The sequence below is a fragment of the Lathamus discolor genome, chromosome 6, assembly GCF_037157495.1.
Source record: "Lathamus discolor isolate bLatDis1 chromosome 6, bLatDis1.hap1, whole genome shotgun sequence".
Classification (NCBI taxonomy): domain Eukaryota; kingdom Metazoa; phylum Chordata; class Aves; order Psittaciformes; family Psittacidae; genus Lathamus; species Lathamus discolor.
Window position 1 is genome coordinate 10556564 of NC_088889.1, and position 27662 is coordinate 10584225.

The following is a 27662-nucleotide window of genomic DNA, read 5'->3' on the forward strand; positions in this document are numbered from 1 at the left end:
GGGTTTGTGTTGGTGTTTTGGGGTTTTTTTTTCTTTGCTCTAAATCATACATCTTAAAGGAAAAATTACAATCCCATTTATGTAATAACAGAAAGCGTGACTGTGGGGGCATCTGCAGAAGTTCTAATGATTACAGAATATTTAGGAAAGTCTTCTGTTGAAATCAACAAAACCATACATTTTCCCCACAAACAACTGTATTTGCAAGCAACTCCTCTTCCTCATACATGGCAACTACAAAGATATTACATTCATTTGAACTCATACTGTTTTAGAGAGTATTTTGCAGTATTTTTAGGCTGCACAGATACCCCAGAAAGGTGTGGCAGGCATCATTTGGAGGAATATTAGTAAGTTAGAATGTCTGTTATGTAATAAACAAAAGACTATACTCAAACCTTCTGTGCCATCCTGTATGATAAGAGCCTGTTGTCCATTTTAATCCCATTTACCCACACAGCAAGTCATCTTTTCTTAAAAAGAGTAAGGGAACTGAGCTCCAGTGTTGCACTACTTAGATCTACGCAGATGTAGATGGATCTGCCAAGAGCAGATGTATTATACTCAAGGAACATATTTCTGTATCATTGTGTGTGCACCTATTTGTTGTGCACTGCTGTTTTATTGTAAAGTGTGGATACACACACACACATAAAACTCAATGCTAAGCACTAAAAGTTTAGTCAGATTTTTTTTAAAGTAAAATGGCATATGTACAAACAACAATCTCAAGAGACTGTGTATATCATACAACAATGTTAAGTAGCTCACAATCACATGACCCAACTTTCTTTATCTGTTGATAAGCATAGAATGGCTTGGGTTGGAAGTAACCTTAAAGATAATCCAGTTCCAACACTCCTGCCACTGGAAGGCACACCTTCTACTACACCAGGTTGCTTGAAGCCTCATCCAGCCTGGCCTTGAACACTGCCAGGGATGAGGCAGCCACAGCTTCTCTGGGCAACCTGTGCCAGTGCCTCACCACCCTCACAGGGAAGAATTTCTTCCTAAAATCTAATCTGAAGGTACCCATTTTCAGTTTAAACCCATTCCCCCTGTGTTTTCGGTGTGCATTTAGAAGTTTTGGAAGATAGATTAAACAGAAAACCCCCAAACAACATAAAAAGCTGCTAAAACACATCCTTACTTTTGCCAGCAGGCTGCATGCATCACATGACCACAGCTTCCTGTGTGGGTCCCACAAGGTAAGTCAGGGTGCATGAAGAGAGGATCTAACGTATCTGGAAACACAGCAGGAAGAAGTTATCGAAAGCACAATAAGGTAACTTTCCATCAGTATGAACAGAGATGAACAATAGTATGCATAGAAAACAAACCTTCAGATTTTATTTTCCCCACAGTTTGCACAGTCACATTACAATCCTATTAGGCTGGCTTTTCCACACCAACACTTCAGCAAAGTAATCACAAGACAGAGCCCATTTAAACTACTGAAGGCTTTCCACTAATGAGGAAGAAAAAAAAAATGACAAAATCCAAAACTAATAGTAAATTCATTAAAAGAGAAAAGTATAGAAAATGATTCTTCAGTACTACAATCGGTCTGTGGCTGGATTTGCTACCACTGAAATTTTTCACATATTTGTTATTGTATTTTTAAATGAAAGAAAATGAAACTACTAAGAAAAAGGAAAATTAGTCTTTTTTCCAACTAGCCCCATATATTTTCAAACCACTTACATGAACAGCACTGACAAGTAACAAACTCAAGTCTATCTTTCACTATTCTTGTATAATTTTTAACAGCAAAAATGTCATGAGAATGTAATGGTGTACCTAGTAAACCTAGCACCCAAATTGCACTGAACATAGAATTCTATTTCACAGCAGCTGAAGCAGCTTTAAGTCAAATAGAAACTGAAAGAAGAAAGGGAACCTTGGTATAACACTAATTTGACACTATCTGCACTTCTGCTTTGGGAACAAACCTTTTCCACTTACTTGGATCTCCAAAGAAAAGCTCTTAAAGGCCTGCTTCTAACTGATGAGCTGCAGAGGGCCATGCAGGGGAGAGTATGTTCTATAAATAATAGCCAGAAGTGGCTTTAGGAAAAGGAACTTCATTCCTGCCTTTTTTCAATAGACCAAGGTGTCACTGCAGAAAGCTTGCAAGTATCTGACTACAAGAGCATAGGACTTAATTTGTACTTCAGAGTAGCATAGAAGAGAGAGGGGGGAAAGAAAAAAAAGAATGATGCAATTATTACATGGCCTAGATAAAAATTCTATACAGCTGGCTCAAAATTGCCATTATCAGTATTTCACTGTTAAAAAAGAAATATGGATCTAACAGGATTCTGTAGGAGTCTGTCCTGGGTCTAGGATGATTCAGTATTTGTTAATGACTCAGAGGAGTAAACGCTAACCATCATACTAAGTGAAACAACTTGATGAAAGTATATTGATTCACAAATATTTAATAGACAAGTTATTTAAAATTTTACCTGTGTTAAAATAAATAAAATTAAATTTACAGAGAAAAATTATCACTTTTAACTTTTAATTATTATAGCGTGCTTGAATCAGACTAGTGGCTTTATGATACATATAACCATTTTGGGCTGATTTTGGAAGATTTTGCCTAAATCATTTGCCTAGGCTATGTATTAAGTAGGACACAGCCAAAAATTCTAATAAACATGAGAATAAATCACCTACAAAACCAGTTATGCAGGTGCCTAAGTTCCTTTCCTGACAAATCCATTTTTGATATTTCTTATTGCTTTACAGTCTATCTTTGGTTTTCCTATTGTCTTATAAACTAGTAATAATTACTATCATCCAAATTACATTTGCATTTCACTTTTTGCTGGTTTTTTGGTTTGGGGGTTTTGGTTAGTTGGTTGGTTAGTTTTTGCTAAAGACAAACACTTGTTTCTACTTCTTAGCCTAGATATTATTTCAGCTTCTCCTATTCTGGACTGGATTTCTCTATGGTTAAAATTAACAGCCATCAAGCATCTGATCTTCAATGATTATTAATTTTCTTTTTCAAAAAGAGAGCAAAAAAAGGTCAGTGAGTACTGAAGTTTTCCCCTTTTCTTTCTTTCCCTCAAATAACTGACCAAAATCTCTCTTATGTATAAGAAACTATTACTTACAATAAAACTTTCATTGGTCTTTGTGTTTCCTGCTACCAATACACCATTATGCAACACTAACTCTTGTGTTTGTATTATTTCCCAGGAACACATCAAAATCTTCATATACTTCCCATTTTTAAGCTTTCCAATATGGATTTTAGAACAATTTAAAAAAATTCACTGTCTTTTTACTAAGTAGGGTAAGCCATGTAAGCAATGCGACTGAATACAGAGTTTATGTTCAAAGTGTGTATGCTCTAGGTACGGAGCTGTCTGTAGTCTAAAAGAAGAAAGCTCACATACCTCCTGAGAGTTCAATAATTCTGCTCCTATTCTGAGTTAAGGCAGTTGATTTTTGGACACAGGCAGATAATACCATGGCAGCACTTTCCAACTTTACTTCCTGCTCCTCCTGACAAAGAATACAGGTCAGAACTTCTTTCTCAGCAACAGATGGACCTCGTTTGGGACCCAAAGCAATTTTTGAGTAATCAGTTGCTGAAGACATGCTGCAAGATCATAAGTGAGAGAGAGATAAAATAATCTCAGATGGCTTTTTCTAAATAAACTTATTCTTCTGGACATCTAGAAATGTTATACTCTTCTAACATTTCTGGTTTTATACCAAAGTGCTTTACAAAACCAAATGATGACCAAAAAATGAAAAAACATCTCAATCCTCACTAAAATGCAGTCTTCTTTAAAAAAAGAAAGTGGAAGCTAGCTAACATGGAATAACACAATGGAATGGATTCTAACAGCAGGAAACTCAGGAAGCTCTATTTAATGTAGATTGGATTAAACATCTTTAATACTACAGACACATCAAAATTGTTTCCCATTCTTGAAGAAAACATACTGAAGATGAATGCCAATACCTTAATTCAATGCTTTGTGATACAATAAGCTTCCAAGTATTTTCTAACTATTCCTTATTCCAGAGCTCAACAATGATTTATAGAACATGATTTATTTAAGATCAAAGAATACAGAATGATCCGCACTTTCTTTTTTCCAGAAAATATCACTAACTTCCTGCTCAATTTTGATTGATCAAAACAGGTATATAATAGCTATATAATATTGCTGAAGCAGCTCTAGAACAGGAGCAATCAGTACCAACAATATTACAACCAATATAAACCAAACATCTCCGGTATTAGATTTTGGAAACTAATGAACAGAAATATCAGCAACTTGAGCTACACAAAAATTTTCTTCATTGCAACTTAACCTTAAGGCATATTGGCTTTCAGATTTTTTTTCAAATTAAATATTGAAATTTTCATATAAGGGAGACACTTCCAAAATTAGTGTTGTCAACTCAGCAGCTTTCTAATGACTTTTTTTTTCCCAGATGTTAAGCAATAGAAATACCTTTTGAAGAAATAATTAATTTTCTTATTGTTTCTCTTATGCTGCTCTACAAAGTGAGCATACACATGATAGTTTGCAAGTCTGTCCCTTGAATGTACTTTCAACATTTTTATGCAGTATAATGATTAGGTAGCAGGTAATGAACAATTACCACCAGAATTCTGGGTGTTTTTTCTTACCTCTCTTCCTCCATAATAGCATCTTCTTTCCTCTGTGCCTCCAGTGTGTTCTCGTACAGCAGCTTATGGGTTTCAATGAAATTCTTCTGTAGTGCAGACATCTGAGCCATTATCTTCTGACGGTGCAACCTAGCTGCTTCTGCCTTTCTCTTCCGCTCAGCTTTCTCTTTATCCTGAGTGCTCTGTGTCTTACAATAAAAGAAAATAAAGAAATCAGGTATAACAGAGAACATCAGAAAATGAAAAGCATTTTGCCCATCTTCATGCATTCTAACCACTGGCATCAAATTCCTTAACTGACAACCCTTAAATGATGAAAAATAAAAAGTCAACTGCTATCTGAAAAATGCAAAACCAAACTCCTAGATGTTCACTAGTTTCCTTAACATAGTCAGAAAAAAAGATTTTGAGAGGTCCACAAAAGGTCACTAGTACAGTCCCTTGCCCAAAGACAGGATCAATAAATAATGCCTGATCCATTTTAGTTGTTTGTCGTCTTAAGAAACTTTAGTGAGGCGAACATCACAAGACTCCTCCAGAGTTCTGTTATTCTCCCCATAAGCAAAACCCCTTACAGGAATTCAAGAACATTTTATCTTGAACTGTCTATGAATGACACAGCAAACACACTGTTCCTACATTTCTGTGGCAAAATTTTATGCATCTGAGGATTGTATGTTCCTCAATTCTTTATTATAGATTGGAAAACTATTCTTCTCCCAGTGTATATTCTCATCTATAATGTTTTCAAAATCTAAAAAATATTTCTATACTTTGGAAATGTAGAATTCAAAAAACACAAATTAAAATATAGAACCTAACTCCTCTTATTCAATAATGTAAGGCACGAATTCAACATTCCGTACATTGCTTCCATTCACAATACCATTGCTTTTTGAGGAAATCAAACAACAAATTGCCCCACAAGTAGCGAAACTGCAAGAGTCTCATTTTATATAGTGACTTTCGCATTTTGTTCCCTTACCTTATACCAGGTAAAAAATGACAACTTTCTCAAAAAAGAAGCACAGCATATGCTGTGGTAAGTTTAGAGCTACACATACAATGACTAGCCAAGAGATCATTTGCCAGCAAGCTGTTGCCAAACATAATGTGTAAGAGCAAACTGGCCTAAATTAGATTGGATTATTCTTTTCTATTCAGCTGCCAATTTAAAAAAAAATAAAAATAAACCCACAGAAACCCAAAGCCACTGCTCAAGGCACTGCTATAACCTTTGAAATCCCCATCTCCCTGCATCAGTTGACCACTGGATTCAAAAGTTATTCTGAGGGCAGGGCATACAGACTGATACACAGACGGAATAATCACCTCAGCCTTATGTCTTTATGCGACCAACATAAAGCAGATTAACGTCTTGGCAGGTCACATAAACTGCAAGACATCATTTTAAGTGGATATGTATTTCTTACTACCCCACAGTGACAACTTAATAGAAAAGTGGTCAAATCATGAAGGTAAGAAATCAACACTAATTACTTAGTAACCCCGCTCAGTTGTTTCACTTTACTAGGAAGTACGAACAGAACCACACTAGCTGCTGAGAATTCCATGAAACATGGTTACCATGAATTTATTTAAAATATTGATCTTAGAATCTAAATCCTACTTGTAGGCAATATCAGAAATTAATATTTTTTAAAAATCTCAGATAAAAAATTAAACACCTTTTTGAAAACAGTAATTTAAAACATTAAATACAAGGCTTCTGTTGAACTTTTTTTTTATTACCTCATCACCTTTTGCAGTTTCTGATCCTGATGTAGCTGCTACTGTCGTCAAACTAGATTTTTCTCTCAACCTTTTCACTGTGTCAAACATCTAGGAATAGAGACTTACATGTCAAAACTAAAATGCAACTTAGCTCTTATTACAAGATAGACAGGATTAAACATTTACTTTCACGCTGTTTTCAGATTTTTAAATGGATGAAACCAACTGCCAAACACCTAAATAACAAACATCTGAGACAATATGTGCATTCCTGTAACACTGCTGTGTTTATCCTAAACCTGATGAGCACAGCTCAGCATGAAGGAAAGTAAAATTCTTCCAAGTTTTCCAGTCTTCCAGCACTAATACTGCTAAGCAGCTAAAGCATCTGCACATAAGAATGGACAGACTGCTAGCTTATTTCAGGAGAGATAGGGATCATCCTATGGAAATAAGTCACTAAAATCATGCAAACCCATACACATCCAGAACAGAAAGCTTTCCAGTATGTGCCCAGGTAGTTAAAACTAAGCTTCCAGTTTTCATTTACTACTTTCTCCAGCTATCCTTACTAAGCATCACAGCATCTCTCATAAAAGCTTTCTAAATTACTAAACTCATATAATACTTATCTCCCCCTTGTGTACCTGCAGTATCCAATTGACTGTGTCCTTCTGAGCCTCTAACTGAGGAGCTCTTTTTAATCTTTCCAGAAGCATTAACACACTCACAGCATTCAAGGCAGAACTTCCCATTCCTTCACAAAGGAGAGAACAACAGAAAAGCATGGGTCTTCAGAGGAAAATGAGAAAACACCAATATTTTAATGTATTTACAACCATGTACATTCCTTAAAATACTGCTAACTATAACACAACCTGTGTAGTTACATTTCCAGTTTAATTTCACCTGTTTATTCCAGTTAAATGTAGTATAACCTCTCCCTCCTGTAGATAAATATTTTTGCTATTGCCAAGAGCAGAAGTACAGACAAAACCAGAACTGCCTTTTGCTCCAGAAAAAGAAGCAGTAAAGCTCTTGTAGCTTACTTAAGTTTGCTAACAGCAAAGTGCGTACAAGTCTATTTCTACTAAAATATATAATTACACTAATGATTTGCTTCCTCACACCTTGGTAAAAATTCGTAACATTCTAGGTCACTAACACAAAGCACTCTTTAAAATTGAGACAATCCGTATCTCTGTTTCATCTCTCAAATGGCACTTCTGTTTAGCTTGATAATGGATTTATTTTTTTTAATTTAGCCTTATACAGTGAAGCAGAAACTCTAGATAAGCTTGAAGTTTATTTAGAAAATGTAGATCCCAACTCCCACTGACTAGTCTTGAATGTAAGATTAGGAAGTGTTCTGTAAGGATTTAGGAGTGAAAAAAGCAGACTTTATAGCCACTAAGTTTTGTTTCTATTATCACTACCATAATAAGAGACTCTAACTTGCAGATAAATCAATAATTGCACATTTTAGGAGTACAAAAGATGGAGGTAGCTCATTTAAATCCACTGTCATTTTTCAAGGAGTTCTTAGTTTCCATTTCAACAATACTGTTGCAAAAGAAGAATAATTTTCTAATACTAGAATTACTTTCCCATTTCTTTGCCAGGAAAGGCAGCAAATCTCCTCTTCAATGTATCTGGCAACTGTGAGCAAAGGAAGCTAGTCCAAGCACGGCTTCTTGATTATTAAAAATAAAATAATAAATCTTTTAGCAGTTTTTAATTCTACAGCAAAAAGTAAACCCTTTCTGACTAAAATCACTGAATACTTTCTTCTAGTTTATTTTCATCCTTATAAAAATCAACTTAGCCAAATTTACTTTGCCCTTTCGAAGAAAAGAAAACATACGTGTTGCTTTATGGTAAAAATCAAAGGTTACTTCTTCTTCTGGAGACTTCTGTAACTGCTGTTTCTCTTCTAGTAACCCTAAACAAAGGAGATGAAGTACCTAAACAAGGAGAAAAACAGTAAATTTTATTCACTGTTAGAGGTCTGAAAAACTGGCATAAAACATAAGGATGTTTATGTACTATATACTGAATGTATCCATGATAAAACACAGAAGTGAAAAAAAGTGCAGATATTGCACCTGGAAAATAAAATAACAATGCACAATATAATTTCCCTGCATTTTTCTGCCCCACGACTCTGCTCTCATGAGATCCCACTTGGGAGTACTATGTGCATTTCTGGTGTCCTCAACATAAGCAGGACATGGAGCTGTTGGAGCGAGTCCAGAGAAGGGCCACAAGGATAATAATGGGGCTGGAGCACCTCCTGTACAAAGACAGGCTGAGAACAGCGGGGCTGTTCAACCTGGAAAATAAAAGGCTGTGTGGAGACCTCATAGCAGCCTTCCAATATCTGAAGGGTATACAAGGATGCCAGAGAGGGACTCTTTATCAGGGACTACAGAACAAAAGGTAATGAATTCAAACTTAAACAGGCGAAGTTTAGATTGGATATAAGGAAGAAGTTCTTTACTGTGAGGGTGGTGAGGCACTGAAACAGGTTGTCCAAAGAGGTAAATGCTCCAACCTGGCAGCATTCAAGACCAGGTTGAACAGAGCCTTCGGTGACATGGTTTAGTGTGAGGTGTCCCCGCTCATGGCAGGGGGGTTGGAACTAGATGATCTTAAGGTCCTTTCCAACCCTAACTATTCTATGATTCTATATTCATTATTCATTCTACATTCTATATTCATTAAAATCAAAAGAGTTACACACACTTTATATTAGTAGCATATTAACCTTGTCATTTTGCTGGTACAAATCTATGAATATTTAGTTAAATCCATAACCCAAAGACTAGCAGGTAAGGCATTTATTAATCTATGCACTCTAACAAAACATTAATTCAACCAGTCTGTAAATTCAGGTTCTAATCCTATAAATATTTAGAAACAAACTAACAACTTCAATAATGTCAGTAATTCCTTTGTGTGTGTGGTGTTGGTTTTTTTTTTTTTTTTAAATCAAAGTCACTGTGCTAAAATTAAATGTTAAATTGTATTACTTAATGACTGAGGCCCCAAAGACATTTACGTATTTGGAGACTCTGCGGCTTACAAGATGAAGTAACTCCAGTTTCTTTAAGATGATCAAAGGCTTACTTATTTGCACAATAAATAAAGTTTCAAGAAAAAGATGTGGCAAGGAGAATTACATATTGAAACAACTTCATTGATGAGGCAACACGGGGGAAAGCAAGATAGAAAACTGAAGAGTTTAATACTATTATGTTTCACATTTTTATTTTTATAAATAATTAGAAATATTTCGTCAGTAAGATAAGTAAAAACAGGGTAAATTCTTATAATTCAAAATTGAAGTTTATCTTTACACATCTTGATCTTATCATAAGCAGCTAACATGCTCTTCACATGAACAATCATAGGAAGACTAAAGTTAACCATACCATTTGGATCATAGCTTCAGTCCACAAATGGATTTCTAGTTCTACTGCTCTCTGAAGAATGGTCCGCAGTATATGCATCATAACATCACAGTTCAGAATCCTCACCACATTGCTGAAGGCAGGACTGAAGTCTGGAGGAGGAGGGGGTGGCAATGCTGGAAAGCAGAGATGAACAAATATATTAAACTGGCATCTCAAAGATTGCAGGTTCGGAGTAGAGAGCACAAGACGCATCCTGAATACTTATTTTATATGCACTACATGCACTACTGAATTCTCACATTTGCCGATTTCAAATTCAACTCAGTTTCAAATTCTTACCTTCATCCTTGTTTTCTTGCTTTCTTCTTTTCTTTTGTGTATGCTCAGCCTACAGAAGAAATAGTAGTGTTATATCAGCATTTCTACAGAAGTACATAATGAAACAATTAGAAATTATAAATGAGAATTATGGCATGATATGTAATCAATATATGGTTGTGTAACTAGAATCTTGTCTGAAATCTGCTTAGCACTATGCATTTGGCATTTCAATTTGTAGTAGAGATGAATAAATGGACATACTTGCTTCCTCAATCAGATCCATAAAAGCAAAGTTTGGGGATTTCCGGTTCAAAGATAATTCTTGTATTTTGTTCTTAGCATTAGCAGAGTTAATACAGAGATCACCATAGAGAAAATACTAACACAAACCATACCACATCAACTTGTACTAGCAGTCTTCATTAGAAATTGAGTTTTGAAGTTAGCTGCATATACTCTTCACTGACTCAATTTCTTTATATTCCATTAATTGCTTTGATTCGGCAAAAATCCTTAAACATTGACAAGTATGTACTATTTTTCAACTTTTGAAAGTGAATCTTACAGTGCTTACCTTGCTGTGCTGGGTCTTAGTATAATGATAAAAGAACATATTGAACTCCTTCAAGCATTCATCTTTCAGTTCATAAACTCCATGGCCAGACGCACCTGGTTTCCTTACAGAGAAATATTTCATGATGTACATATCAATATGTTCAGCACCTCTTTGAATGTAAGCAAACTGGTAACTCAATTTACCTGTCAGACTGCTTTTTAACTTTATAGCTTAGAATTTCAGACACTGGATATTACTGTACAAAATTCATTACTTTCTTTAACCAAGGTGCAAAACAGGTAACACAAACAATTAATTTCCAGCCAGTGAGATTTTCTTGAACTTTTCATATAATTCCCAAAGCAAAATTCCTAGGTACACCTACAGCTACTCTTCATTAAACATAGAATCATAGAATTATAGAATAGTTAGGGTTGGAAAGGACCTCAAGATCATCTAGTTCCAACTCCCTCCGCCACGGGCAGGGACACCTCACACTAAACCATGTCACCCAAGGCTACGTCCAACCTGGCCTTGAACACCGCCAAGGATGGAGCACTCACAACCTCCCTAGACAACCAATTCCAGTGCCTCACCACCCTAACAGGAAAGAATTTCCTCCTTATATCCGATCTAAACTTCCCCTGTTTAAGTTTTAACCCATTACCCCTTGTCGTGTCACTACAGTCCCTGATGAAAAGTCCCTCTCCAGCATTCCTATAGGCCCCTTCAGTTACTGTAAGGCTGCTATGAGGTCTCCATGCAGCCTTCTCTTCTCCAGGCTGAACAGCCCCAACTTTCTCAGTCTATCATCATACAGGAGGTGCTCCAGTCCCTTGATCATTCTCATGGCCCTCCTCTGGACTTGTTCCAACAGTTCCGTGTCCTGACAGTCCTGACTGGCCTGTAGTTCCCTGGGTCATCCATTTTCCCCTTCTTGAAAATGGGGTTTATATTTCCCTTTATATTTCCCTTTTTCCAGTCGTCGGGAACCTCACCTGACTGCCATGATTTTTCAAATATGATGGCCAGTGGCTTAGCAGCTTCATTTGCCAGCTGCTTCAGGACCCGTGGATAGATTTCATCAGGTCCCATGGACTTGTGTACATTCAGATTTTTAAGGTGGTCTCGAACCAGATCCTCTGGTACAGTGGGCCCAAGGTCTTCATTCTCACAGTCCCTGCATCTACCTTCTAAGACCTGGGTGGTGCAGTCAGAGCCTTCGCCAGTGAAGACCGAGGCAAAGAAGTCATTCAGAACCTCAGCCTTCTCCAAATCCTGTGTAGCCAGTTCTCCCGAGAGCTTCCTCAGGGGGCCTATGTTGCCCCTACTCTCTTTTTTGTTTGCTATATACCTGTAGAATCCCTTCTTGTTATCCTTAACATCCCTAGCCATGTTTAATTCTAACTGGGCCTTAGCCTTCCTAACCTGGTCCCTAGCTTCCCAGACAACATCCCTGTACTCTTCCCAGGCCGCCTGTCCTTGCTTCCACTTTTTATAAGCCTCTTTTTTCCTTTGAATTTTCCTCAGCAGCTCCTTATCCATCCAAGGAGGTCTCCTGGCCTTCCTGCTGCACTCCCTTCTAGTTGGGATGCAACACTCCTGAGCTTGTAGCAGGTGATTCTTGAATATCAACCAAGAGTCATAAACAAGCAACCCACAAGGTATTTAAAATAACGCATACTAATATAAGTGAAGTTACAAGACATTTTTGTGACTAAAATAGCATACATTTGAGCCATGTTTTTCCTTAACTGCTACAATTGATTGTTCTATGTTTGTATGTACTTACATGTTACTACCATCTAAAATCTACAGCAAATTAGCCATTAAATAACATCTACACCAATAATTATATGGTGATTGTCAAAGGTAAAATTAATTGTCAATGTTCCTAACCATCCCTGAAATATGATGAACTTTTGAAGATTTTCCCATCACAATTTAAGACTACTAAACTCGTGAGATTCCTCAAACTGAATCCGAGGAAAGAGAGGGGCAAAAGGAGAGAAGCTACAGCTTCAGAAATTCCATTACACTTTTCTTTCCAATATGTATTTAAAAGTATATTCCAAGACAGCAAAATATTAGCTGAACAGATACTGTGCAGTGCAATGTGTTTAATCCATATAATCCAAGAGATCTCATTTCACATTCAAGCTATCTAAAACACAAATATCGAGAACTTACTTAAATGTAGCCACTTTATCAATTACGCTCTCCAAGCCAGTTTCATTGTTCTCCTGGTAAAAAAATTTAGTTTGGGATAAATACACAACGACTCAAATATCTTCCGTATTATGCTAGATGCAACAAAAATAGACATACAGATTTTTGGTTTATTAATGAATTAATATACTTTGCCCTCTATTACTCAGAAAGCAGATAATCTTAATTGACAAAGAAGCACCAAAGACAGATAATACTTTCATTTAACCATGTAAAATTTTATTTACAACACAGCTGATCTCCAGAAACAAAGCAGTGCCGTACCCAGCCTCAGTGCAGGGAAAAATCAGTTTTAGCCTCTTGAACCAGTGAATGTGGATCACCCATTATTTGTTTCTGATAATATTCCAAGCTATGTAATTGCACTGATTGCAGGCCCTGAAAACTTGCACATGCTTTAACTTCTAATCCACAACCCTCTCCTTTGCTTGAATTTCAACAGTTGGAACAAATTGCAGGGAAATCTGTGCTTTCAAATAGACCTGTACAATACTTGACTTCCAATGCATCTGCCCAGGATTAAGTGACCAAAATTTACACAGTTAGATTTAATGACGGTACACAGGGCAGAATGGAATCCAGCGGAACAGTCTTAAAAGGCCAAAAGATAAAATAATTTTAAAACTTTTCTTTTTGAATCTAAAACTACAGCTGAATATTCCAAAAACTTCCACCTCTTCATTAAAATGCCCAACCACCACACAAGGCTTTTCAGATTACATCATACCTGCACCCATGACATTGACCTTTACATCAGTAAGGTGTGTAAGCACCTTTGTCATGCTCTTTTGTAATTCTGAAACCAACATTTGTGCTTTATATCAGAAATAAAACACTCCCACATAAGGATATGGAAGCCAATGCAGAGAAAGACATAAGAAAAAGTAAATTAAGGAAAGAAGTAAATAAACCAGGACTCACATTTTCAGGCAAGGACTTGGTAATTGCACTATGAGCCATTGGTTCAATACATAACAGATGAATGATTTCTCTCATTATAACATCTTCTTTGGTCACATTACTCACTCCAGGCACATATCTTTCCCCTACCAGAGTGAATCAAAAGGAGAAGAATGGCAAATATGACAGTTATAAAGCAATTCTGAATTTTGCACAGAAGTAAAGCTATTGCTGAGTTGTTTCATAGTATAAGTTTGCATTTTCCAGAAACTTAAGTGTCTGAGAGGAAAAGTGCCTTTTAGTCTGGCTTCTGAACAAAATGGACTGAAATCGAGTTTCTCTTCATATTCTACTTTAATAGTCAATTATGAAGTTGTCTAACACTGTGCAATCCTTATTGTTCCCAGCTGACAAATACTTCAGTTACTAAGCCATCTATTTAAAATAGGATTTCTCCAAGAGTCTTCCCATACCATCTATGTTAAAGTTATTAACCTTTAATAATCCATTACTATAACAGAGAGAAATGAAACTTACCCACAACATAGATGAGAATCTGTAGCATCTCTTCTATTAATACATTGCATTGTTTGATCAAATCCTACAAGAATTAGAGAAAGAAGCTAAGAAGCTGGAAAAAGATGCCTGTACTTGTAGAAGAGATGTTATTCTGCAATTGAAGTGCAAGATTCACAAACAGAAAAAGAAACAACAGCTCAAAATGTATCCCAAATGAAGTGTTAAATGGATGTTCAAGCCTCAGTAAGTAGCACAAGAATCCAAGAAACTTCCAGACAAAATAAGAACACATAAAATTACTTGAGACACAGAAATGCTATGGAGAAGTCATTTACGTGGATTTTGAAAGATGTCCTATGAAATAAAGGTCAAAGAGGGCAAAACCTGTTGGCTAATTCTGGCCTCTACAAAACCCAAACACAAAATCATTTATCTAACCACTAGGTCCTTTGTTAACTGACTTTCAGTGTGGTCATAAAAATCAACAATAGCTAGCACTTTGCATTAAGGCTCCCTAAACAAAAGCAAAGAAATTAATTTTCAGAAATACTTGCCACTTACTTGATTTTTGGTGGGCTTAATCTTTTTGAAAGCATCAGCAAGCTCATATCTCTGCAGTACCAGCAGGAGGAACTGGTTTGGGTCCATAAGAGATGCACCTATCTATCAAAAAGCCCAAACTCATATGAACACCAGTTACCATCACAGTTCTTCTTCATTTATTATGAAAAATACTCTTTCACCAAGAAAAAAAAATAAATACGCATTTAATTAAAAGAAATTCCATGAGAAGTTTGAGTCAAACAAGCAGTGACTATACCTGGAGCATGATGATGTCTTTATCATACATTTCTTCTCTGCATTTAACATCTTGATAATAGAATACCTAAGAAATAGGAAAATAAATTTTAAGTAGAGAAGGAATGCACTACCAAATATGCACCAGTTAATGTCTGAGACTTTTTTTAAATTGTAAAACACTAGGAAGTCCTGTGTTTCTTACAAAACAGATATGTAGTTTGATGGAAATGAAAAACATTTTTTCACCTATCCAGGGAAAGTCTATGCTGTACTCTTCCATATCCCTCTAAGACAACATAATTCTAATGGCTGCTGCTGATTAAAATCAAAACTTCCTCCTTCTTCCTCCCCAGTTCTCAGCAAGACAATTCTACAGAAGACTACCAATATTTACTTTGACTTCAGCAAAAGGTCCTGTGATAGATTTACACAAAGAATGGCTGCTGCCAAAGGAAAAAAAAAAAGTGAACCCAAGGCAGATAAAATACAAGTACTTAATGGCAGTCTCTTCCTTCACTCAGAAACAGTCATAAGAGATGAAAATACTTGTCTAATATGGGGAGGAAAGCCATTGATGAAGCCGGAAACAAATCCAAGCCATCTAAATTCCCACTGAGAAACTTCTCTTATTAGTGTAGGAGTGATCCCCATGACCTCTTCCTGCACTGGATGAAACCACCACTGGGAGCATTACTGCGGAACACCTGCATTCACCATTAGGACATACTCTCTACTGAATATTGTGGTGGCAGTACCTGGCTTATCAGGGAGAGCCCATTCCTTCTCCACATCTCTGCAGCAACCTGAGCAATCAAGACAAGACATCTCAAAGGATAATCTACTAGCAGCTCCACTTGGAATTCTTCCTAGAATTAAAGAAAATAAAGAAAATAATCAAGCACGAGTCTGACAATGATTTTAAAAGTCTATGTACTAATGAACAAAGACATATTGTCACCTGCAAAATAACTTGTGTACATGCCATAAAAGTTACTGGATATAGAATCACAGAATAGTTAAGGTTGGAAAGGACCTTAAGATCATCTAGTTCCAACCGCCCTGCCATGGGCAGGGACACATCACACTAAAACATGTCAACCAAATCTCTGTCCAACCTGGCCTTGGACACAGCCAGGGATGGAGCATTCATAACTTCCTTGGGCAAACCCATTCCAGTGCCTCACCACCCTCACAGTAAAGGACTTCTTCCTTATATCTAATCTAAACTTCCCCTGTTTAAGTATGAACCTGTTACCCCTTGTCCTGTCACTACAGTCCCTAATGAAGAGTCCCTCCCTAGCATCCTTAGAGGCCACCTTCAGATACTGGAAGGCTGCTATGAGGTCTCCACACAGCCTTCTCTTCTCCAGGTTGAACAGCCACAACTTTCTCAGCCTGTCTTATATAATCTTATTTTCTTCACCACAGTATCAATCACAAGAAGCATTTGAAGGTTGAAGCAGGGAGGGTGGAAAAGGCAAGAGAAAATCTTACAGGAGAAACAAACTCATGCAATCTTGAGATGGCTCCAGTCTTGCTTAATCGTACATGAAGACCTACAAAACCAGTTGGAAAACAAAAATTGATCGAAATCAGTACAGTTTTTCCTCTAATACACTCTAAGTATCAGCTAAATCATCTGCAACTCAGAAAATTTAAAAAAAAGTTTATTTAAGACAGATCATTTAAGACAGATCATCATCATAACAGTTTTTACCAGTCTTTCAACCCATCATATTATGAATGTATTAGTTCAGTGAAATCAGTAAAACCATTTAAATTGTGAAACTAAACAGTATTAGCAGAAGCTTACATTTAAATCATATGTCAGTAATAACTAAATTTCAAGACTACAAGGTATCTTGGTATCAAATAATGTGATAAAGAATCTACAGCTTAATAATAGCACATGATTTCATTTGTACTCTACAGCAGTGATCACCACCGCTGTGGTCCTTTGTATTCTGACTGGAAATCTCTCCTGGCATGCTGCAAACATGCCTTTCTGAAGGAGCATTTTAACAGTCCTAAGATATATGGGGCTGGAAAATAAATTCAAGATACTATAAAAAAATAACATTCATTTAGACAAAAAAGGTAAAAATAGAAACAGAACACACAAATTCAAATAGTCCAGAGAAAACTGAAAATCGCATTAGAACATGAAACTTTTCCTTCTCGCCTTCCTTACTCTCTCCTGTTTAAAGAAAAACGTGTCCTCTAACCTCCATGGCAAACATTTTTTGAGAAAACCTTTCCCTTAATGGGACATCCAGGGACCAGGGTTGACTGGTCATAAGAACGTCAGAAAGTCAGAGAGCAAATGATCTATGAAACTTAATCTAAATATTTTCTAGAGTAAAGAGATATGGATGATAAACATAATTCAAACAGCAATTAAAGCAAAACACAGCACCTACCAGCAAGAGTCCTAGACAGTGGTAAATGTATGCTGACAGGATCTGCAGACACTCTGTAGGGTCTGCTCTCTAGAGTGTGGCCACACAAGTGAAACACTGTCTTTTCCCGTGAACGGCCATTTGTGCTGCACCTCATCACAGCTTTATGACATTCTTTGTAGGCCCTGAGCAACAGCTCTTCCTGAAATTTAAAATAAATGCAAGGTGTTACATTGAAAAAATCATATATATGCACTAAAACTCCTCACTTGTTTTTTTCTGATGGCATAAACAGTTACAAAAAATCTACAATATAATGAATTACTACTCTGTTTCTTAATAAGGAGAAGCACCGGACCGGAGCAGTGAAGCACCCATTAAAACTAACCAAGCATAATGCTTTTATTCAAAAAAGCTGCTCTGTCAAATGCTCTAAAAATCTATTTACTTATTTAAGCTGCAATATTTTAATACTTTGCACCCCAAATTGGATCAAGAAGCTACTGTACTGCTATAGTTCTTCCTTTCTCTCGTAGTGGGAAAAACCAAAACAGCCCACTTCAAAATATCTTTAAATTAACAAATTGTACAGTATCTTCCCTTCCCACAGCACAGGGATGAGCCCCAGCACTGATTAAGACAACTTACAGTGCAATTACCCAATCTGTGCAGTTTCTGCAGTCCACTCCTGCAATTAAAAATTAACATCATGTGCTTCAAAACTCAAACTTGACAGTGACACCATGAACCTAATTCTCAGAATCTTGAATTATGGGAAGTATTTTCTCTTTACAATCTGCCTGGCACCCTGTGCAGCTTTATCAGCTAGAGGAATATAACCTTCTGAGATCCCTTCTCTCTTTGTCACACTGCAGAATAATTCTTTCGGACTCATTTTTTGTGGAGATCTGTACTGAACAATACTGAGCTTCTTTAAAAAGCTGCTATTTAAAAAAGCACTCAGGAATATTCACAAAAGACATGCATTTAAGAATCCCAGAGAATTGATATACTTACATCACAGGCACACCACTCCTGGAACATCAAAAGAATGTTCTTGAGCTGCATCTGGATAGCAATAGCAGCTTCCCAGTCAGGGTCCACCTCAACGTGCTGACCAATCTCTCTTTTTATCTCTTCCATTCCCTGAAATGGAGATGTCACAAAATACTCAAGCTAAATCAGTGATCAGAGGTTTAAATCAACACATAATCCCATAAATAAATGGTTAAGTAGAGGTTGTTCAGGTACATGTACCTAAAATTGATGAATATTAATTCTACAAAGTAAACATTACCTTTTCATCCACCCAAGAGAGGGACTAAAGAATTTATCATAAGGACATGATTATATTCTTTATTATTGCTATGGACAAAAAGATGAGCAAAAGAAATGCTGTAATTTCTTTGTAACAGCATATTAGAAAGAAATAATTTAAATGTGTTGTACCTGCATGCAAGCTAGAATCCTTAGGAAAGAAACAAATCCATCTAAAAACCGCTCCCTCAGACGGTCTGTCCATAAAGTGGGCTTGCTGACTAAGACATACCTGTCCCCAAAGAAAACATTATCATCTTTTGCTCAGACTTATCTTCTGTTTATGCTTGTATTTAAAGTATTCTTTGTATTAAAACAACCAACAGCATCATCACATTACATCACCCTCTCCATCTCAAACTCCTCTAAAAATATCCACCACACACCAGAGCTGCTTGGTGCCACTTCATTATTTGAAACTAGCAGATTTTTTAATTCCAAGCTATTTGGGGTTGTTTGCTTTTACATTATTCAGTTTATTAGCGTAATTTGGGACTTGTAAGAGTGGACAATGCTATGCAGATGACGATTATAGAGCTTTCCCAGAATGATAATGAATAGAAGCCAAATTTCCCATGCAGTCTTAGAGAAGATAGATTTTGTTGATTAAAGCAATTGTTACACAGAATGATGTCAGCAAAAACAACAAAAATAGTCTTTAATAGAATATAATTTTGGCATTTAAATATTTTAAGTTTCCACAAAATATAACATTAAAGCTTTATGTGTGTTTTTTGAGAGCTTTGGTTTGAGGTTTGTCTTTAAAGCAGTTTTATCATCAAATTCCTGAATTGAAACACCTCATCCTATCATTTATTCTTTAAGAATTGCTCTAGCTTCTCAGCTTTACACTTACCTGAGGTCATATATTATTGCGTATACCCGGTTCAGTTTGTCCTGACTGTAATCTTGGAAGTTGAACTTGTCATTTTTGTCTAGGTACTCTGGAAGAACTTCTAGGAGGGTCTCTGCAATGGTTGTGATTACATTTTGCTCTTCAATAAGATGTCGGGCCTGCAAGAAGAACATTTGAAATTTTTCTTCCTATTTTTGTTGAAGAGAACTGTCTTTTTTTTTTATTTGAATCCAGTCTTTTTTCATTAGAAATTATTTCAAGCATTTGTAAAGAGTTCAAGCTACAAAAACTCCCATAGTATTATTTATGAACACAATTTCTATCAACTTAGCATGTTTACACACTCTGACAGCTTCAATGTAACAGACATGCTATTTTTTTCTAGAAAGATCATGTAAAAAAGGACTTTTACTTCAGTATTTCAGGCAAGAAACATACAACCTTTAAAACCTACAGGTATAATTCCCTCCCCCACAGGACTTAACATATTTCACCCCCACAAAAACAAGTAACCATTTCTTTGTCCTCTCCCCCCATGTTTTTATTGCTCTCTAAGAAGGTAAATGTGAACAGTAAATGGATAGTTAATGCACAGAATGATTCTGCCTAAAACTTATTTGCATTCTCGGTATCTTCTGCAATGGATTTCCACATAAACTCCAGCACCTGCTTACATATTCGCTTTAATAAATCCCAAAATGATTCATTTTCAACTCAGCAATGCATAAACCATCTCTGCCAATACAGCAGTCTGCAAAGATGATGCAGCTAGCAATTCTCACATTTATTTTATATTTCTAGCAAACATAGGCTGTACGTACCAGAGTGGGTACAGTGAACATCTGAACAGAGAGCGCTGTCACAGAGAGAACTCTGTCATGATCATCATTGATGTATTCTTTCTGCAATGCCTTGTAATACTAGAAAAAGAACAATGGGAAAATACAATGAGTAAGACAAGTGTTAGTTAAAAACGTTTTTTATTTGCAAGAATTGTATGTCAATGTCCTTGTTGGTCGATGAGAAAATGAACATGAGGTGGCAGTGTGCGCTTGCAGCACAGAAAGCCAACCGTATCCTGGGCTGCATCAAAAGGAGCGTGACCAGCAGGTTGAAGGAGGTGATCCTGCCCCTCTACTCTGCTCTCAGGAGACCTCACCTGGAGTATTGTGTGCAGTTCTGGTGTCCTCAACATAAAAAGGACATGGAACTGTTGGAACAAGTCCAGAGGAGGTCCACGAGGATGATCAAGGGACTGGAGCACCTCCTGTATGAAGATAGGCTGAGAAAGTTGGGGCTATTCAACCTGGGGAAGAGAAGGCTGTGTGGAGACTCATAGCAGCCTTACAGTATCTGAAGGGGGCCTATAGGGACGCTGGAGAGGGACTCTTCATTAGGGACTGTAGTGACACAACAAGGGGTAAAGGGTTCAAACATAAACAGGAGAAGTTTAGATTGGATATAAGGAAGAAATTCTTTCCTGTTAGGGTGGTGAGGCACTGGAATGGGTTGCCCAGGGAGGTTGTGACTGCTCCATCCCTGGCGGTGTTCAAGGCCAGGCTGGACGAAGCCTTGGGTGAGATGGTTTAGTGTGAGGTGTCCCTGCCCATGGCAGGGGGGCTGGACCTAGAAGATCTTAAGGTCCTTTCCAACCCTAACTGTTCTATGATTCTATGTTTTTTCCTTTCTAATAGAAGGAGGTCAAACGAAAATGGCACAATGCCCTGAATGCACCAAAACAATTAAATATGTGCCCCGCTGCCTTAATACTGAAGATAAGCACAAGTTTAACTGTTCTGCCAGACTGGAACCAAAATACTTTTCCTCCTACAACCATATTCCCCAATGAAAGAATTAAAAATCTGAAAAAAGGACTGATAGAGACATTAACTTAAAACAAGTCTTCCTCCTGCAGTGAACTGCATGGAAAGTTATTTACAGCTGTCTAGAAAAGGTGTACAGTGACTAATGTTAAGCCTTTGATTAGTTTGTTTCAGTCCAGAGAAAATCATGAAGTATCAGTGACCTTTATGAGGATTAAAGTGTCTCACCCTAAAACAGAAGACACTTGGTCTTATGTTTTGACTATTTCTTAACTACTGTATCTGTATTTTAAAAAGAAAGATTGGTTTCAGTTCATCTGCCATTTCAAAAGATACACAATACTAACAACACTGCATTAAAAATTGGTATAAATACCTACATGATTATAAAGAATGAACCAATAACATTGAAATTAACACACTCAATTAAAAGCTGAACAAGTTGCAGCTTGTTGATAATCCATTATTTACACTAAAACACTTTTTAGGTTTGGAGGAAATTTTACAAAGTTAAGAAAAATTCATAACGTAAGAAACAAATAACCACTGACCTTCACAAATTCCACAGCAAAAAGTTTTTTGTATTCCATTTCCATGAAAAAGCTACTGAAGATAAGTTCATGAATAATCTTCCTTGCCCCTGTGAAGAGCCAATACAGTGAACATCACTTTACTGTACTATGATGCAGATTATTGCAGAAAAGACAAACAGATTATTAAATTAAAAATCATTAAAAGCCTTGAAATTGTTACAAAATATATTAACAATGCTATTAATACTTTTTTCTATTTTTAACCTTTATTGGTATGTATTGAAAACACAGGGTAAGCATCAATTCACTCATAGTCACCTTGTGAAAAGCTTCAAAATACATAAAGCAAGAAAAATTAAAGAGGCAAATACATACCCAAAACATCAATCATCTCGGACAAAACTAAAGGCTGTATTAGAACCATAATATAAAAACTATGAAGAAATGTAACTCGACCTGCATAGCACTAATTTGCTTTTACATCTTTGTTGCTTGAAAAATTAATTTGCCTCTTCAGTTAATAGCAACATGGATACACAAACCTTTATGAAGTTTTGCATCCCACAGCATCAACTTGCTTATGAAGCATGGCTTTTCAGACCCAGCTTCTTCTTCAAGACATATTTGACAAAAGATCTGGCGAAAGTCACCTATAGGGATAAAACTATTCATCTGTACAAGAATGCTTCAATAATTAAGTTATAAGAGCCACCAAAATGAGAAATCTGCTACAGAAATCTGTTCTTTAAAAACAAGAAATCAGAGCAGGCAAATCATTATGAATTATTTTTTAACAGTATTTTTTCTCAGTGAACATATACCCACATAACTCTCCACTTACTAATTTCTTACTATTATTCTTACATACTTTATTTAATAATCCAGTGATGCAGTAAAGTATTTTAAAATGAAAAACATTTAGACAGCTTTGCAAAGCAGACCCATAAGAAGAGTTCACTATGTCAGCACAGAAATGCACAGGCTAGGCAAGTGTATGCTTTACCCTGCTTCGGGCCCCGAAAGTCGCTCTTTTGCAGTACTTCAGAACATATTTTTATGTTTTCTTGAACCTACCAGTAAATACAGTATTTGCTGAAGCAGTTTTGGGGATCAACATATCAGAATCACCCACTGGTTACTAACTTTCAGAAATAAGCTCTTACGTTACTAATTTCCACTGGAACAGTGCTGTGCCATGAATCAAGTTCCTGACAACCTGGAAATAAATAGTATTGAATTCTTCCTGATCCATGTTCTACCACTTGAAGCAAGACCAGGAAAAAAAAAGCAGGAATCACCAGAGCACAAAAACGTTTCAGCTGAGTACAGAACATCAGGCTCTTTAAGGCATCTACATATATAATCCAGAAGAACAAGGACAGGAACTGGATTTGAATCTTTGTTCTTTAAGGCTTTCACAAAACATGTTAAGGATCAGTTAATCTGTAACAATTTCCTAGCCCAAAATGCTGCACCCAGCAAGGGAAACTCCTCTTTTAGTTTTACCTTATCTAATCAGATAAAAAGGTAATGCTTACAAAACTAAAATTTAGGGGATTTGCTGGGGGCATTGACGCTGGCTTGCCTATATTCACACAGAGACAACAGCTGAATAAATCGGCTGTCAGCTGCTGTTTTAAGTAATCTCATAAAAATCAAAATTTCACTGGAAACCATGAAGTAAGCCATATGATGAAAAAAATTTTAACGATTAAAAGAACTGTCTGAGGAACTCAAGAGTAAAAGATTATTAATTAAATGAAAACAAAGGTGAAAAGAACAGAAAGCTAAAATCTTTAAGATATTGTAAAGAATTACAAAAAGGTACAATGTAACTCAAGGGAAAGACTGGAAAGTGAATGTTCGGGGAAAAAAAGAAATTCACTTCATTATGCAAACTACAAAAGAGGCTAAAGCAGACTATCAGATTTACCCTATCAAAAAGGAAGATAAGCAGTGAGTTTGATCTATGCGTATTTGTACCATGAAAAGAAATTTTACCATGGCTTTAGTTTGGCAAAACATAGGAATGACAAACACAAATCCAAATTTGATTCAGAAGCCTTTACAACCATAAGCATCAAACGCCACGATAATGTTTGAAAGCTTAAAACAGACATTACTGTAGGCTTAAATTTTAAACTAACAATACTGCGTGTGCCTTTAACATAGTAGAATAGACCAAACTGTTCTAACTGACTAACACGAAAAGAGAAACGAACGTTCGGCTGATGGGGGAAGGAACATCATGGGGCTGATAACAACTAAGGAGACAGTAAATACGACCAAGGATGCCAGCCTTCAAGATAGCAGAGTGGCACCCAATGCAGAGCGAGACTGGAACAGAACAGAAGCAAGGACATACCAACTGCTAACTCAGCACTAGGACCCTGTGAGCATGCACAAGCACTGAGGTCATTCAGTAAACACAGTGAGGAAGACTACAAGAGACCGCCACTCAGCAAGAAAGCGCACGCTTAATCAGGATGCAAATATTATAGTTAGTTCCTGGAAACTCTGTAAATACGCATAAGTATGCTAAATGTACAGCTGCTGACGGGAAGTAATGGGCGCGCTCACCTTTGTGAAGCTATTCGTGTGTGCACCCAGCGCTGCAATACAGAATGCTGCTGACTAAAACTCTGAACTGAGTCTTCCAGAGTTTCTCTGACCAACTTTTACAGTAACACTACTGTACAAATTTCCAAATGAAGGTTTTTGTTTGCTTGTTTTACTGACACTGTTGATTACTCACTGCTATCAAACCTGAAGCAGAAATTAATTCGGGCAGAGGATACATGCTTCACTGATGGGTATGTTCTGCAGCTTTCCACTAGCATTAAGGAAAGCAAAGCAGTCACTGAAATAGGGCATGTGATGCTGAAACTAAGGATAATAAAACTTCTAGAAGAACAGACAGAGCCCAAGCAGGGAAAAACATCTATTTTAAGCAAGAAGGAATTGAAAAGTACTGCTATTCACAACCACTGATGGGTATAACCACTCATATTACTGTTTAATTTATTTACTTATTAGGAGGAATATGAAAGTATTTTAATAAGAGAATATCATATATAACACTGCTAAAGATATTTTTAAGACAAAAAGTCATGCAAATAACAACAAGGCATTATTGTAACAAAAATCAGCTATGCTTACTTGAGTAGCTCATGAGTTTGTTTAGCCAAGAACCCAGGCGTAAGGCAAACTTCTGATGAGCCGTAACATCAGCATGCAGAACCTCCACATGAAGTGGTCGCTGAGAAATGTTTTCAGAATGCCTCTAGGAGTCAGGTAAATATTAGCAGATATAAAACAAAGATAACATGAATCTTCATGTTTGTCTTCAGCACCCATTACCACTCCCAAGCAAGAAATCAGTTTGACATTTTATTTCTGAAGATATCTAACTATACCAAATATGGAGGAAAAATATTTTTGGAAGTTACCTTGATTTTTTGTTTTGCTTCCTGACAAGAGGCATAATGTCCTGCCTTAACAGCCCTGCGACCCTGTTTAAAGAAAATATTGAGCATAAGACCAATATAAAACAAAAGCAAAATATCACAAGCCTGGTCCTTTCTATGCTTTTTATGTGTCAAAAGAGAAACAGGGACCAGCATCACTCATGGTGCTTTTAGACATCCAGAAGCAAATCAGAATTAATATAATTAGTTTAGAAATAAAAAAGATATTTTAAATTAACAACAGAACAAAAAAATAAAGTCTAGGTATCAATATTATTAGATAAGGAAAATTCATGTATATATTAAAACAGATGAGAAGGGTTTCTGCAAAATACTTTAAATACAAACCACATCAACTTTCTTCCTAGCACAAAATACACTCATCCTGAATTTCTTTTCTACAGTCTTCCCTACTATTTCTTCTATGTATGAAATATCAGGGTATAAGTGTGAGCTTGATAGCTCTTCCAGTAAAGCCAAGAACAGGTCGAACTTAGACTCCAAACTCCCCTCACAGGAAAAGGGAGGCATGGTTTCCTAAACAAGCTCTCCACACAGCAGAATTTCACACAAGAGAGGAAGTAGCTTTATGTTGTGGAACTATTATAATTAAACCAATATAACCTAGTTACATACTGTAGAAGATGCTTAGTAAAATGAAAAAACTGGTCAACTCTGGATCTGAAATTCAGGTTTCAATCAAAAGGAACCTTCATAATGGAAACATTGAAAAGTTACTTTAAGTTCTGACACTGCTACCTAAATAAAACTACACTTTCATTACTGAACAAAAAGAAATAAAAATGAAAACACAGTTTTTACAGGTTAAAAAGGGATTCTAATTTATATATATATATATGCACACAACAAACACATACTCAACTATAGAAAAACACGTAAGTTTTGTACTTTCATGAAGTGAAAAAAACATGGTTGCAATTAAGATGAATCAAACACTGATCATGCTTTCCTCCCCAGTAGAAAATATAATTACATTACTGGGGTAAGGTCTTTACATAGGACATTATTGTGAAAAATGAAGTAGTAAAATCGTCAGCTCCACCCATATTCCTTCAAGGATTCTTCCTGTTTTCATTTGCTTAATTCAAAGTTTTAAGATTTTGAAACTAAGTCTGAGCCAAAATAAGAACTAACTCTTGCAAAATGTTAGGTACATTTTTAATGAAATGTAACTGAATATGCATATTGCAGAATTGTGTATTTTTCAGACGATAAAACATTAACCTCAGTCATAAAAAAAAAAGGCACAAAAACTATGCCAAACATGAACAGAGCAACTTCAGATAAATTAGCTTTTCCCTTTCTCAAGAAACTGGAATTCTGTCCCAAAGAAATGAATTAATAGCTTAAAAACTTTCTTGAAGCAAGTGCTGATTAAGTTACTCTGCAACATTTCTCTCACCTCAAGCTCCAGCATCCCAACAAAGTTCTACAACCAAGAGACTATAGTAGCACTTCTTCATGATTAAAGAGTGACTGTCTCCCATATCCAAAATGCACTAACCTCTTTATCTATGGCAGTAGTATGCAACTGGGCTTCACTGCGTTCGCAGCCAAGTGCCCTTTGCAGGCTATAGATGACATGATCGTAAGAATGATGTTCATCATTGAAAAGGACACAGTAGTAGCTGTCTACTTTCTCTCTACTGGAAAAAAAAAACCAAAACAGATCACGCAAATAAAAATAAAATTGTAAATAGTGTCCTATGCAACACAAACAACAGCTCACTTGATAGCTTGAGAGAAATGTCAAATACAAAAAAATGGACAAAAGCTAAGCATATTTTTCATGTTAAAGGCACTCCCCCTCACCACCTATGTCAGAAAAAGACACGGAACCCTTGCATCAAATACAAGAGATTTTAATCTGTTCCCTTTGGAAGGGAGTCGCCTATAACTGTAACCCGTCTTTTCTTCCTTGTTGAGGTAGTCACAATATATGGTGCAGGCCTTTCTGACCTTGGCAATACCTCTGGCGTAGATGTCATCCACATGATTGACTGTCCTTTCACATCCAGAGGTCCTATTGTAGAGGCATCTAGGAAGGCAAGGTGGGCAAGTAGAGTGTTCATCTGCCACCACAAATGTGGACTTGCCTCCATTCACT

General features: G+C 36.5%; 1 protein-coding gene across 2 annotated transcripts in view; it reads right to left on the minus strand.

The window, feature by feature from the left end:
- UBR1 (ubiquitin protein ligase E3 component n-recognin 1) overlaps positions 1-27662 on the minus strand; it is a 68389-nt gene that overhangs the window by 18366 nt on the left and 22361 nt on the right. The window contains exons 6-31 of one of the 2 annotated variants that reach the window (XM_065682920.1): positions 27060-27201; positions 25517-25579; positions 25227-25350; positions 22610-22717; positions 22086-22174; positions 20533-20631; positions 19712-19869; positions 18988-19087; positions 18556-18684; positions 17560-17740; positions 16634-16695; positions 15895-16005; positions 15159-15224; positions 14900-15001; positions 14357-14420; positions 13841-13965; positions 12881-12933; positions 10709-10811; positions 10153-10201; positions 9832-9986; positions 8262-8361; positions 7045-7154; positions 6416-6505; positions 4664-4845; positions 3411-3616; positions 1151-1244 (exon numbers count right to left, since the gene is read on the minus strand). In XM_065682920.1, coding sequence (XP_065538992.1) covers positions 1151-1244; positions 3411-3616; positions 4664-4845; positions 6416-6505; positions 7045-7154; positions 8262-8361; positions 9832-9986; positions 10153-10201; positions 10709-10811; positions 12881-12933; positions 13841-13965; positions 14357-14420; positions 14900-15001; positions 15159-15224; positions 15895-16005; positions 16634-16695; positions 17560-17740; positions 18556-18684; positions 18988-19087; positions 19712-19869; positions 20533-20631; positions 22086-22174; positions 22610-22717; positions 25227-25350; positions 25517-25579; positions 27060-27201 — 2865 coding nt within the window. Of the gene's footprint in view, positions 1-1150; positions 1245-3410; positions 3617-4663; positions 4852-6415; positions 6506-7044; positions 7155-8261; positions 8362-9831; positions 9987-10152; positions 10202-10708; positions 10812-12880; positions 12934-13840; positions 13966-14356; positions 14421-14899; positions 15002-15158; positions 15225-15894; positions 16006-16633; positions 16696-17559; positions 17741-18555; positions 18685-18987; positions 19088-19711; positions 19870-20532; positions 20632-22085; positions 22175-22609; positions 22718-25226; positions 25351-25516; positions 25580-27059; positions 27202-27662 lie in introns of both variants that reach the window. The other variant, XM_065682919.1, reaches the window with a different exon arrangement.